This window comes from Rhamphochromis sp. 'chilingali' (genome assembly GCF_963969265.1).
Source record: "Rhamphochromis sp. 'chilingali' genome assembly, chromosome: 15".
Lineage (NCBI taxonomy): Eukaryota > Metazoa > Chordata > Actinopteri > Cichliformes > Cichlidae > Rhamphochromis > Rhamphochromis sp. 'chilingali'.
In genome coordinates, this window is record NC_137942.1 from 30,192,271 (window position 1) to 30,205,527 (window position 13,257).

The following is a 13,257-nucleotide window of genomic DNA, read 5'->3' on the forward strand; positions in this document are numbered from 1 at the left end:
ATACTGTTGACCATAATATTTTATTACAGCAATTAGAGCATTCTGCAGGTATTAAAGGTCCTACATGGCAGTGGTTTGAATCATATCTTCCAATAGACTCCAGTTTGCTCATATAAATAGAGAGTCCTCTTAATGCACTGAGGTTATTTATGGAGTTCCACAGGGTTCTGTACTAGGACCAGTTCTGTTATACATGCTTCCCTTAGACAGTATCAGTATCCCTTAGACCCTCGAGCTGTGGGTGGACAATAAACTGGACTGGTCATGCAACACAGAGCACCTGTATAAAAAAGCCCTGAGCCGACTGTACTTCCTCAGGAGGCTGAGGTCTTTTAACATCTGCAGGAAGCTCCTGAGGATGTTTTACCAGTCAGTGGTTGCTGGAGTACTTTTCTATGCTGTGGTGTGCTGGGGGAGCAGCATAGCAAAGAAGGACTCATCCAGGCTGGAGAAACTGATCAGGAAGGCTAGCTCTGTGGTCGGCATGAAGCTGGACACTCTGGTGACAGTGGCAGAGAAAAGGACACTAAAAAATCTGCTGGACATTATGAACAATGCTGGGCATCCTCTGCACACGGCCATTAACAACCAGAAGAGTCTGTTCAGTGACAGGTTGCTTCTCCCCAAGACAAGAACCAACAGACTTAAAAACTCCTTTGTCCCACACGCCATCAAACTGTTTAACTCCTCTCTGGAGGAGAGGGAGGGGAAACAGGTGGACAAAGGAGGGGGGAACAACTAAGCTGTAGTGCCTCTTCACTTCACTGTGCAATACCTTTTGTGCAATACTTTTGTTAATAGTCAACGGTGCAATAGACTCCATACTTGAAATGTGCAATTCACTTGTATTTTTATTTTTATTCCTATTTATTCTATTTATCCCCTTCGTATATTTTATTTATATATGTCTCTGCATTTATGTGTGTGTGTGTGTGTGTGTGTGTGTGTGTGTGTGTGTGTGTGTGTGTGTGTGTGTGTGTGTGTGTGTGTGTGTGTGTGTATAATATTCTGTAACTGTAACTTCTGTCGGTGCTGTGCTTTTGGAAACCGAATTTCCCAGAGGAACCCACCTGAGGGATTAATAAAGTTTTATCTTATCTTATCTTATCTTATCATTAGAAGGTTTAGCATACATTGTCAGCTGATTTCCAACTTTATCTATACATGAAGCCAAATGACACAAACCCATTTGGGTTTTCTTTTGTGCTTTTCTGCTTCTAAGGTTCATATAAAACTGAGGTTTTTGTTCTCGGCACTAAAAATCATGGAAATGTGGAGTCTAACCAGACGCTTACTTTGGATGTTGTGAGGGGCCTGACAGCAGTGACAGGAGAACTGTGTCATCAGCATATTTAACCAGGTGACAGTTGGGCTGTGTGGATCTGCAGTCATCAGTGTAGAGGATGAAGAGCAGGGGGGAGAGCACACAGCCCTGGGGGTAGCCAGTGGAGGTGGAACGGAGACCGGAAAGAGTATACTTATAGTACTTATAGTACTGTATCGCCCAATTAGAGCCAACATGTTCTCATCCCAAAACGTAACATACCCACCCTATGTGACAAATCGTCAGTATGTTAAGCTTTCAAAAACATGAAAACCATTTGGAATGAATCTAGTCATCTACATTTATTTTATTTTCTCATCTCATCATCATTGCTTTGGAAAACACTATCTAAATACGGCTGTGGTTAAGGTTAAGGTTATGGTTATGGTTAGCATTAAGGTTAGGGTTAGGACTGGAATACACAGCTGGAATGTGTGTTACCGCCAGGAGTGTCATTCTATTGGATTATATCCACAATCCAGCGAGTATCATAGGGACATGGAAGGCTACCTTTTGCTTTACTATGAGACACCTCAGGACGTGACAAATCTTTGGTATGTTACGTGTTGGGAATTAGAATGGTCTGATTAGAGCACTTCACTCTGAGATTGCAGGCTTACATTTGGTTACAGCTTCAAGGGCCCTCTTCTGTGGAACCAGCTCCCAGTTTGGATTTGGAAGACAGACACTATCTCTACTTTTAAGATTATTCTCAAAACCTTCTTTGTTGATAAAACATATAGTTGGGGCTGGATCAGGTTTCCCTGAATCCTCCCTTAGTTACTCTGCACTAGGTCTAGGCTGATGGTACTTCCTAAGATGCACGATTGTCTCTTTTTCACTCACTGTGTTTATATGCAACTCCGCAATTAATCATTATTTATTATTCATCTCTGGCTCTCTCATCGCAAGCAACCAGCATATGTCACAAATCAGCTAATGTGATTGTGTTCGTCACGGGGTATGGCACTAATAAGCTGATGCCACAAGTTTTCAATGGGGTTGAGGTCAGAACTACAGTCAGCCCATTTCATCCTCTCCACTGACAAATTCTGAAGGTAGTCTCTGATAAACACTACTCTGTGGGGGTGAGCGTTGTCGTCTTGGAAGATACAGTTCGGTCCCAGAATATGCAGATATAGGATTGCCACTGGTTGCAGAATCATATCGATATTTCTCCATTGAGATTGCCTCCAACGATGGCAACCATTGGCTGTGTGAAGTCTGTTTCGGATTGCCTGGGTAGAGAGCCATCAGCCATGTTGTCTTGCAAACCTTGACTTCAAATCTGTAAATGATAGTTTTTTCTGGTGTTGTCTTCTTGGGATGCCCACTTTGCAGCCCCTTTATATTTGGGGTGGCTGTAGCTCAGGTGGCAGAGCAGGTCAGCCACTAATCAGAAGGTCGGTGGTTCGATCCCAGGCTGCCTCCTGGCTGCATGCCAAATATCCTTGGGCAAGATACTAACCCCATGTTTGCCTACTGGTGGTGGTCAGAGGGCCCGGTGGCGCCAGTGTCCGGCAGCCTCGCCTCTGTCAGTGCGCCCCAGGGCAGCTGTGGCTACAATGTAGCTTGCCATTGCCAGTGTGTGAATGTGTGTGTGAATGGGTGAATGACTGAATGTAGTGTAAAGCGCTTTGGGGTCCTTAGGGACTAGAAAAGCGCTATAAAAATGCAGGCCATTTACCATTTATATGGAACTTGGCCTTCAGTTTAGAGGTGATACCTGGGCATAATGCTGCAACATGGTTTTACAAAACACCTGCTTGAAGTTGTCCTGTGAAACTTTTCTTCACTCAAAATAATTTTCTCCTCAAAATGCAACATTTGCACTTGCAGTTTTTTTATTTGTGCTCAGAATAGAGACACAAAAATAATGCCATATGAAACAGGCTCAGATCAGTCAAATGTGGCATGCTTAGAACAGACACCAACTGACCACTGTAACAGGCTTCATGCTCACAGGTGCTGCTAATCAGGCACCAGTCAGGCACCTGATTGTGAGCAGCGAGGATACAAGAATTAGCTGAAAAAGAGTTTACCATTGGCAGAGAAGATTTTCATTTTTCACTGAAGTGCCAACATGCAGAGTTAGGTTTTTCATTATGTATGTGGGCACAACTCTCATACTCCACTCTGCTGCTCAACCCCAAAATCTGTGACCATTTAAGAGGTAATAAATAGGCTTTTAAACTGCATGACATTTACTGACAACAAAGAAATAATCAACACAAAAAATGCCTTAATTTTTTGTGCTAAGTTTACATAACATAATGGGTACTAAGTATTTGCCAACCCAAGACATCCTGTTTAGTAAGCGTCTTGTATAACTGTACATGTGTAATGTACAGACCTACCTATGTGCTAATAAGTAGCAGACAAATCAAATGCTATAATTTTACTCATCATTTGTTAACGCCAGTATTGGGCAAGTTACTTTGAAAAAGTAATTAATTATAGTTCCTGGTTACTTCTTCAAAAAAGTAACTGAGTTAGTAACTGAGTTACCAGATTCTAAAAGTAATTACTTTGCATTAAATAAAATGATTAACCCTCTGGGGTCCAGAGTATAATTGGCCATTTTTAACTACTTTTGATTTTACCTCTACGTTTCACCTTTAAAAACTATTTAATTTGCCTTGTATCATCCTTTCCTGCACAACCTCACCAGTCTGAATTTACAGTTATGTTTTCATTTTGACATACTGTATTAACACAATTGATTTAAAATCAGACAAAAAACATAAAATCAGAGTAGAAAAAGTTATATTTTTTACTGTAACAACCACAAACATGTTTATTGAATCATATTTCATAACTTTAAATGCAAATATAAATTGTCAATTTTAAAATCATATGCACAAGTTTTGCAAACAACAGAGTTATTTGGAGCCATTTACCTTTTACCCTTTTACCAGATCCCTCAGGTCATCTGGATCCGGTCTTTTATCAGTTCCCAGAGTCAGAACCAGACACGGAGAAGCTGCATTCAGCTTTTATGCTCCTTATATCTGGAACAAACTCCCAGAAAGCCTCAGATCAGCTGAAACGCTCAGTTTATTTAGATCCAGGTTGAAGACTCACCTGTTCTCAGCTGCATTTGAATAAAGCACCAAATCCACACTTTTAAGCTTAAATTTCAAAACTTACATTTAACTACTGATTTTATCTATTGTTCTGATTTTATCTGTTTTGATTTTATATACTGTTTTGTTTGTTTGTTTGTTTGTTAATTAGTTAGTTTGTTTGTTTGCTTGTTTTAAATCGGGCTTTTTATTTGTTTTTGTTTCTAATGTCTCTGTAAAGCACTTTGAATCACCTTGTTGTTGAATTGTGCTATACAAATAAACTTGCCTTGCCTTGCCTTGCCTTTAAAAAAAAAAACAACATTTCAAACTATTTACATAACAATCCGGTGTTCTGCATTGAACACTCAAAAAGTAATTTCTGTCCGGTATAAAGGAGAACATCACAAGCCTGATACCTGCAGGTCTGACAGCAGGAGGTGTATCATTTTTCCACCAACACGAAAGGGGTGTTTTTTGTTTTGTTTTTTCATTTCTTGGTCATAAGCAGAGAGTGCTTGCTAGCGCTATCCTTAGACAATAAACGTGACGAAACTATTCAGGAAAAAAAAACGCCTGTTTGCTGAAAAATAGTAACGCGACCGCACTGCATTTTATTGTTAGTAACGGTAACGGCGTTGTAACGATAGAAATAGTAATTAGTTAGATTACTCGTTACTGAAAAAAGTAACGCCATTAGTAACGCCGTTATTCCCATCACTGGTTAGCACAAACATTGTCACAATGTAAAGCTACCAAAGGTACGAAATATTATGTTCCAAATGCATAAACACGGTCATGAAATCCAAATAAGAGAGAGACCCATCAGACAGGTGTCCAAAACTGCCAGTCAGCAAACCTTTTGACAACAGTGGCCACATCCCACTAACACTATGCAAACAGATTATTTTGTTTGTTTGTGTGTTTGTTATTTAGTTGTTATAATAAATTGAAACGGTCAATATAAATCTTTCCTCTTCTCTCTTTAAACTTGTTCTAAAATATCTTAGCTTTTTTCATCTTGAAACAGGTAAAATTCTGACATAAATATTACAACAAAATGCTTAAAACTATTACAGTTTCTACAGCATATGATTTCTAAATTAAAAATATAAGTCAAAGTCCTCAGTCCTGCAAATGAAGACAGGATCTAACACTGGAGCACCTCAAATATTTACAAAAATATCTACAAGAATCAAGTGTCAATTGCAAGACAATAAACTGCTTTAATCCAGGATTTAAAAAAGGAAAGGACCAGTGAGCTTTTAAAATGAACTACAAAAAAAGTATCAGGAATTTACTGTTATGAGCCCATATCAGTGAATTCCTTCTAGCTGTTATTTATTTAATCACATTCTATAATAGCTTGTTATTGTAAAAGAATGCATTTGTGTGCCTGTGCATGTGCATGTGTGTGTGTGTGTGCATGTGTGTGTGTGCTAATGCTCAGCCATATTCACATTATAAACACATACAATTTTACATCTCTTCAAATATTTTGGGATCCCTTAAAGGTCCCTAAGATGCAGGCTGCCAGGGACATCCAGAAATACACCCGCTTGAAACACCCTAAAATATTGAGGCTTAGTTTTTAATGGAGCGTACAGCACTGTATATGATAGAGAGAGAGTGGAGGGATGAATCTGGTGATTTTACGATGGAGGACTATAAATGTGTCAGCTGTAAATTGTTTTGGAGATGCTCCCGATCTCAAAGGCAGCTACAGAAGAGATAAATCTACACACACACACACACACACACACACACACACACACACACACACACACACACACACACACACCACACACACACATACACACACACACAAATGTACACCCAAATACAAACAGAAACTATTATGACCTTTTACCTTCCTTGGAAATACTGATATTTTTCCATGACTTTTTCAAGAGCATGCTTCTCTCAAGCACTTTCTTTCTAGTTTACATGAACATTTCCTCTGTTGTTAAATAACTGGCTTGTCAGTCAGAGTGAGATCAGTTTCTCCTCTGCCCTGCTTACGGTTGTAGGTATCTATCTTTACTTACCACCCATTCTTAATTTTGATTAGGTAACTAGAGATAAGTGACATATACTGTATGAAGGCAGTGAAAAAAAATAGTGAAAAAAAAATAGTTTTTACTTTTAGAGGTGGAATGCTATATCCATGTACAAAGCACGTGTACCTTTGTAGTTTGTACCTTACAGAAACGTAAGCCCCTCATGACGAATTTGCACCTTAGTTTTATAGTATTAAAGTTCATATTTTATCTCACTTCTTTTTGTATTCTTCTGAACATAGTGTACTGAGTTTTGTTGCTTAAACTCTAGACGAAACAGTCTGGATATGAACCATTCACTCATTAGTAAGATATTAAGCTTTTTAATCTTTTCAAGGGCGCACTATCTTGAGATCCAATAATTAGCCCTAAGAGACAGATTTGTGTCGACTGTAGCTGGTACAGGTATGGACCTTTAGTGTACGCCTGTGTGTGTGATATTGAATATCCACAGAAATAATCTGAAGCAATTACCTGATTTTAACTGACTGCTGTTGAATAAGACATTCTAAAAATTCCCGCAGACATTATTTCTTATATTTATATCGTGGTATATGCAGACATGGATGCTCCAAAATTAGCAGTACTTTCCTTTTCTCCACTGCTATTCATCAGTGCAAGCAATATAATGGTGGTTGGCTGGTGTAATTGTCCCTGGGTAAAAAGTGACAAGTATACATTTATTCAAAATTGCTCAAATGTCTGTCAACTCTCATCAACCTTGAAAAGAAATGCCAAGAACTGAATAGATTCGCTTTTATGCTGAAATTTAAAGCTGTGTTACTGGAACTTTGGCTGTAGCTGGGACTTAAAACAAAATGCATACATCATTTATAAAGATAAAAAATATACACATTCTTTTTATACCACATGGCTCAGATTATTCAAACTATGTTTGAATAACAAATTAAAGTTTAAAATTTAAAAATACTATGAAAGGAGATATTTTTTTCTGTTATTTTCCTGCACAAGTAACAAAATGCTAATTGTTTTTGTTTACAACTGGGGTCTTCTACAGTTGAAGACCCCAGTTGTAGAGAATGTCTCTTACTTGGGTAAACCTCAGTTTCCTCTCTTAGGAGCTGAAAATAGTGATCAACCTCACACATGTCAACGTGTAGATGAATATGCAGGATGATTAGGTCAGGTTTCAAGTTAATCCACCTTAAGTGCCATTCCAGGTGGTTATTGTGCTTGTCTTCAGCAAACATATAATGTGCAATCGTCACCAGGTTTGCAACAAGCCTGTCATGCTACAAAAAATGGCCTATACAGCTAGATTTTTAAAGTTAAGCGACATCTAGTGGTCATATAAATGTGTGTGTACAAAAGTGTGACGAAATCTGTTCTGTCATAATGGAAAAATACCGTCTCATGGTAGTTAGTGAAATACAACATTTTAGGAAGAAAGGGAATATCTTTTGGAAGAAAGGTGTTTATCCCTTCAAAATTTAGAACTGGAGAAATGAAACAAAGGACAATGGAAGCTGTTGTTTTGGCCGGACATATTAATTTCACTCTTCATGATGGTAAATTAGACTGACAGACACTCTGTAATGACAGAGACTGAGTTTCATTACATGAAGGTATAACAAGAATACAGCTCACGTGTAACAAATGAGATTCAAGCTGGTGGGTGTAGACCCAAAGTCGGTAAGGTTTGATGACCACGGGAAAAATATAAAATTAAATTAAGCTAATTGAAAATGAGGTTTCATGGAAACTTAACAATAGTTTACTGATCCTTCTGTGCTGATCTTTCTTAAACAGAAGTTCAGCTTTGATAAATTTGGTTATGACTGTGGGGTGTGGGACATGAATTTCTTATGGCTTCCGAAGTGAGGCATAGCAAAAAAGACTGAGAAAGAATCACTAATGGCAGTTTTAAGGGATTGATAGTAGTTAATTTGGTAAATACGACTGCTTTGAAAGTTGCTTGTGTTCTCCATATGCTATTGTACCAGATCAGGTGTTTGTTGTTCATTTGCCTATACTGAATGCCAATTATAGTTGTTTCTTTTCTGATCCTATATTTGCAACCTAAATTAGATCCTATTCTCCTAAAATTAAAATGATGCTAAGCATTTCTAATGTATTATAGGTTCAAAAAACCCCTACCAATTTTACCCAATTGGTAGGGGGTTGCTAGGCGATATGATGATGCCATAATATCTGAAATAGATAAAAACCTATAAGGACCTAATGTGCACCTATGTGCCCGCTTTTTGTTTTTGTTTTTTTGTTGTTGTTTTTTTTTTTTGGGGGGGGGGGGGGGGGGGTGCTTGTGTTTTGTTGACAGAAATTTCCATTATTAGCCACATTACAAATGCTCTACAATATACTTGTAAATGATATGAGATACAAATAATTTTATAAAAATTACTGAATATTACTGCAGATGCAGAAGACAGTATTTCACTACTGGTAGCTATATTTACAACTAGAATTTGAAAATGAATTTGTTCTGAAAGCACACATTAGTTTTGATGTATTTACTGCACTGTTTGCTGCACAAGGCAACAAATTGCCCATAGAAAAACATATTTTTTCTCCTGTATGGAGTCAAATGTAGGAAATGGAGTCAAATTTTGGAGATTGTTGTACTGTAAGTGTGACCGAAAAGCTCTTAGAGTGCTTCAGCTGATCTACAATAATCCCAAGAACTCATTGCTGCACTGCTGATTTAATCACCGCTATTGTCACCATAGAATTAGCAGTGGACAACAACATGGGATGGTAGGATGACATAATGCTTCTCCTGACCTGTTCTGTAACATATCTAGCACTCCTGAATTTGTTTTGTCTCTTTGGATAAACGAGTATAATAGATAGATAGATAGATAGATAGATAGATAGATAGATAGATAGATAGATAGATAGATAGATAGATAGATAGATAGATAGATAGATAGATAGATAGATAGATAGATAGATAGATAGATAGATAGATAGATAGATAGATAGATAGATAGATAGATAGATAGATAGATAGATATTGCAGGTAAAAGGGGTAGGATCGTGTGTGAGTGAAAGCAACCATGATGGCCATAGTGTACATGGGTGATGTCAGAGTGCCTCCAAGTGGCCATACAGGAGGCTGTATGAGTGTTGGCCTTCTACCCTTTACATCACAGGATGTTTGTCTTTTTTTGTTTTTGTCCCTAATAGTTTTCTTTACTATATTACTACCACTTCTAATACTTTTATACTGCACTAATAATAATAATAATATCAAGAATCATAATAATAGTGAATCTGTATGATATTTAATGAATTTACTAGACACACTGATCATTTTGTCTTTTTTGTCTTGATGAGAAATATTTTATCCAGATTTATGTTACATTAACTTTTTATCTGGTTAATGTTATTGATATAACAATTTTAGGGAAAAATTTTACTGTTGCTATTATAAGTTATCCAACTCAGTTTTCTGTGTGTAACATGCATTTCTATTGTGCACATTTGTTTACATTTGATAGTGGTATTACACATTATGATCTACACACATATTATCATATATATAGCTTTACATTTTGTGCTAATATGTAGCGATCTATATTTATTATAAAATGAGAAAAAAATTTGTTACATGGTAATATTCAGTGATATAAGGGGTTTTTTCACAGGTTCATTAAAGGTAATATGTGTAGTGGAGTGGCAAATTATTATTATTTCTGAAAGAGTAGAGGAGGAAAAAGTAAAGCATAAGAAAAAAAAAGTCAAATTACCTACATAAATATATTATTTCATATTATTTAGAGTAATGGCAATTGCTAATGGTACTTTTAATTGTTTTTAACATTTTTATTTCCTTAACGCACTTAATTGCAATACAGTTCCACTTTTTATCACATTTCTGTAAAATTATTATGCATTTCAAGCATGAAATAATGCAAAATTACAAAAATGCTTTATAATAATTACCAATTGAAATAGCAAGGTACCTACTGTTATTTTAGCTTCATTTATTTGGATATTTAAACATTAAACTTTTAGGAATATAATTACAACACTATTAATATATGTAATATTTCTGTAATTACAATATTGAGTCCCTTGAGATTATGAATTTAGGCCCCTATGATTTGTTTTAATATATAAATGGTACTTTTTCATTTTAGATTATATATATTTTATATTATATGTTTATTCTATAATGTATTAGTATGAATCAGTGTAAATCATGAAAAAAAGAAAAAAGTCCTGTCCTAAAAAGAAATACTTCTTATGAAGAACTCATGTTGGAAAAAACTATATGTGACATACAGAAATATAATGTCACAAAAAATGTATAAATATAATAAGTAATACTGTCATGATCCTGGGTCCTTTTGACCCAGCGTTTTGTGTTTTCTCTTCGCGATTTTGGTTCTGTTCTTCCTCTGGTTAGTGTTTACTCTGTTCTGCCCGTGTGTTCCTGTATCTAGTCCGCGTTTCTTAGTTTGTGTCCTTTCATGTGTAAGTTCCTGTTTTATTGTGAAGGTCGGTGTCTTATGTGAGTGTTTTCAGTTTGCCTCCCTAGTCTCGTCATGTTAATTACTCCCAGCTGTGTTCCCACCTGTATGTAATCCCCCTGTGTTCTCTGAGTGTATTTAAGTTGTGTCTTCTGTCATAGTAGTTGCTGGTTCGTCTGTGTTGTTTCCCCTCGGTCTCCCTGTATGTATTTCCCCGGACCTCCCTGCACCGTCATTCCTGGTTTGTGTTGTTAGTTTACCCAGTTTAGGTTTCGGTTTCATGTTCACACCCCGTTGCTGTTTGTACCCACTGCTGTAAATAAACACTCACCTGCACCAGAGCTGCCGCCTTTTGGGTCCTTACTACAAATCCACACGGCTTGCCCCGCAGACCGTGACAGAACGAACCAGCCACCATGGACCCAGCGGCAGTCAATCCGTCCGAGGAGCTCCAGGATGACATCGGCTACAATGTGGAGATGCTCCTCGGGCTGTGGCTGGAGAATCCTCCGTACGAGCTTCGCCGCGCCGTGGAAGGTCGGCTACAACGTCTCTTTTCCGGCCTGCCATGGCTACTGAATTCACTTCCTCCGACCATACAGGCTTTTCTCCGGCACACACCTCACCTTCTCTCAGCCACTCCTGCCTCGCTGCCCGACTCGCCGGATGTGATCTTGCCCGGCCCGTCGGAGCCGTCTGCGGGGAGGAAACGCCGATCGCGCCGCAAGCGCGCCACCCCACAGCCGGACGTTCGGGCTTCTAAATCGCCGGCTGTGGTGAGTGAGGACTCTTTTTCATTTTCAGACTGCATGACTGTTCATTCAGGGGCTGCGTTTTGTGTGGCGGATGTCAACGCGAGCTGCTTATCGCCTGTGCAGCTACCGGCAGCCCGGTTAGCTCCCCCGCAGCCATTCTCAGCTCAGTTAGCTCCCCCGCAGCCAGTGCTCCTCTCAGCTCAGTCTCCTGTGCCTCCTTCAGCTCAGTCTCCTGTGCCTCCTTCAGCTCAGTCTCCTGTGCCTCCTTCAGCTCAGTCTCCTGTGCCTCCTTCAGCTCAGTCTCCTGTGCCTCCTTCAGCTCAGTCTCCTGTGCCTCCTTCAGCTCAGTCTCCTGTGCCTCCTTCAGTTCAGTCTCCTGTGCCTCCTTCAGTTCAGTCTCCTGTGCCTCCTTCAGTTCAGTCTCCTGTGCCTCCTTCAGTTCAGTCTCCTGTGCCTCCTTCAGTTCAGTCTCCTGTGCCTCCTTCAGTTCAGTCTCCTGTGCCTCCTTCAGTTCAGTCTCCTGTGCCTCCTTCAGTTCAGTCTCCTGTGCCTCCTTCAGTTCAGTCTCCTGTGCCTCCTTCAGTTCAGTCTCCTGTGCCTCCTTCAGTTCAGTCTCCAGTGCCACCCTCAGTTCAGTCTCCAGTAGCTCCAGTGCCGCCTGTAGCGCAGGCCCCAGTAGCTCCAGTGCCGCCTGTAGCGCAGGCCCCAGTAGCTCCAGTGCCGCCTGTAGCGCAGGCCCCAGTATCTCCAGTGCCCCCGCTACCCGTAGCTCTGGCTCCAGCAGTACCGGTTCCACTCATTCACTCCATGCAGGGAGAAAATTTAAGGTCCAGTCAGGGAGTTTCTCGCGCTTTAGCTGCTTCAGGCACCGTTCTGCACTCCAGGGCTTCCCCAGAGGCTAGGTCTCAGTCCCCAGCTGATTCTGGACCCCTGAAGATTAAGCAGCCCTCAGAGAACAACTCCATGTCAGTGCTGTCTGAGCAGGGCCAGTGCTCAGCACAGCACCCATTGCCTTCATGTCTGCCAGAGGACTCCATGCCTGTTGGCTTTGTGATGGCTTCTGCTGGAGGGTCCAAGGGGCCCGTCCAGCCTTCGTCTCGTGTCTCCGCTGGAGGGTCCGAGGGACCGCTCCGGCCTTCGTCCCGTGTCTCTGCTGGAGGGTCCGAGGGACCGCTCCGGCCTTTGTTTCCTGTTTCCGCTGGAGGGTCCGAGGGACCGCTCCGGCCTTTGTTTCCTGTTTCCGCTGGAGAGTCCGAGGGACCGCTCCGGCCGTTGTCTCCAGTCTCCGCTGGGGGGCCCGAGGAGCCCGTTCAGCCACCTGTCTCAGCTGGAGGGCCCGAGGAGCCCGTCCAGCCACCTGCTGCAGCTTCATCATCATCCTCGCCAGCTGCAGCATCATCATCATCCTCACCGGCTGCAGCAGCATCATCATCCTCGCCGGCTGCAGCATCATCATCAGCCTCGTCTGGTCCAGCCTCAGAGCCTTCAGCCTCGTCTGGTCCAGCCTCAGAGCCTTCATCCTCGTCTGGTCCAGCTTCATCCGAGTCTTCATCCTCGCCTGGTCCAGCTTCATCCGAGTCTTCATCCTCGCCTGGT

At 40.5% G+C, this 13,257-nt stretch overlaps 1 protein-coding gene across 1 annotated transcript in view; it reads right to left on the bottom strand.

The window, feature by feature from the left end:
• Positions 1 to 13,257, bottom strand: part of LOC308411803 (uncharacterized protein) — a gene marked incomplete at its 5' end in the record, with an annotated part of 63,021 nt that overhangs the window by 8,393 nt on the left and 41,371 nt on the right. Inside the window, one exon of the mRNA XM_080905829.1 lies at positions 11,238 to 11,448. Within this exon, the coding sequence (XP_080761955.1) occupies positions 11,238 to 11,448 (211 nt within the window). The remainder of the gene's footprint in view (positions 1 to 11,237; positions 11,449 to 13,257) is intronic.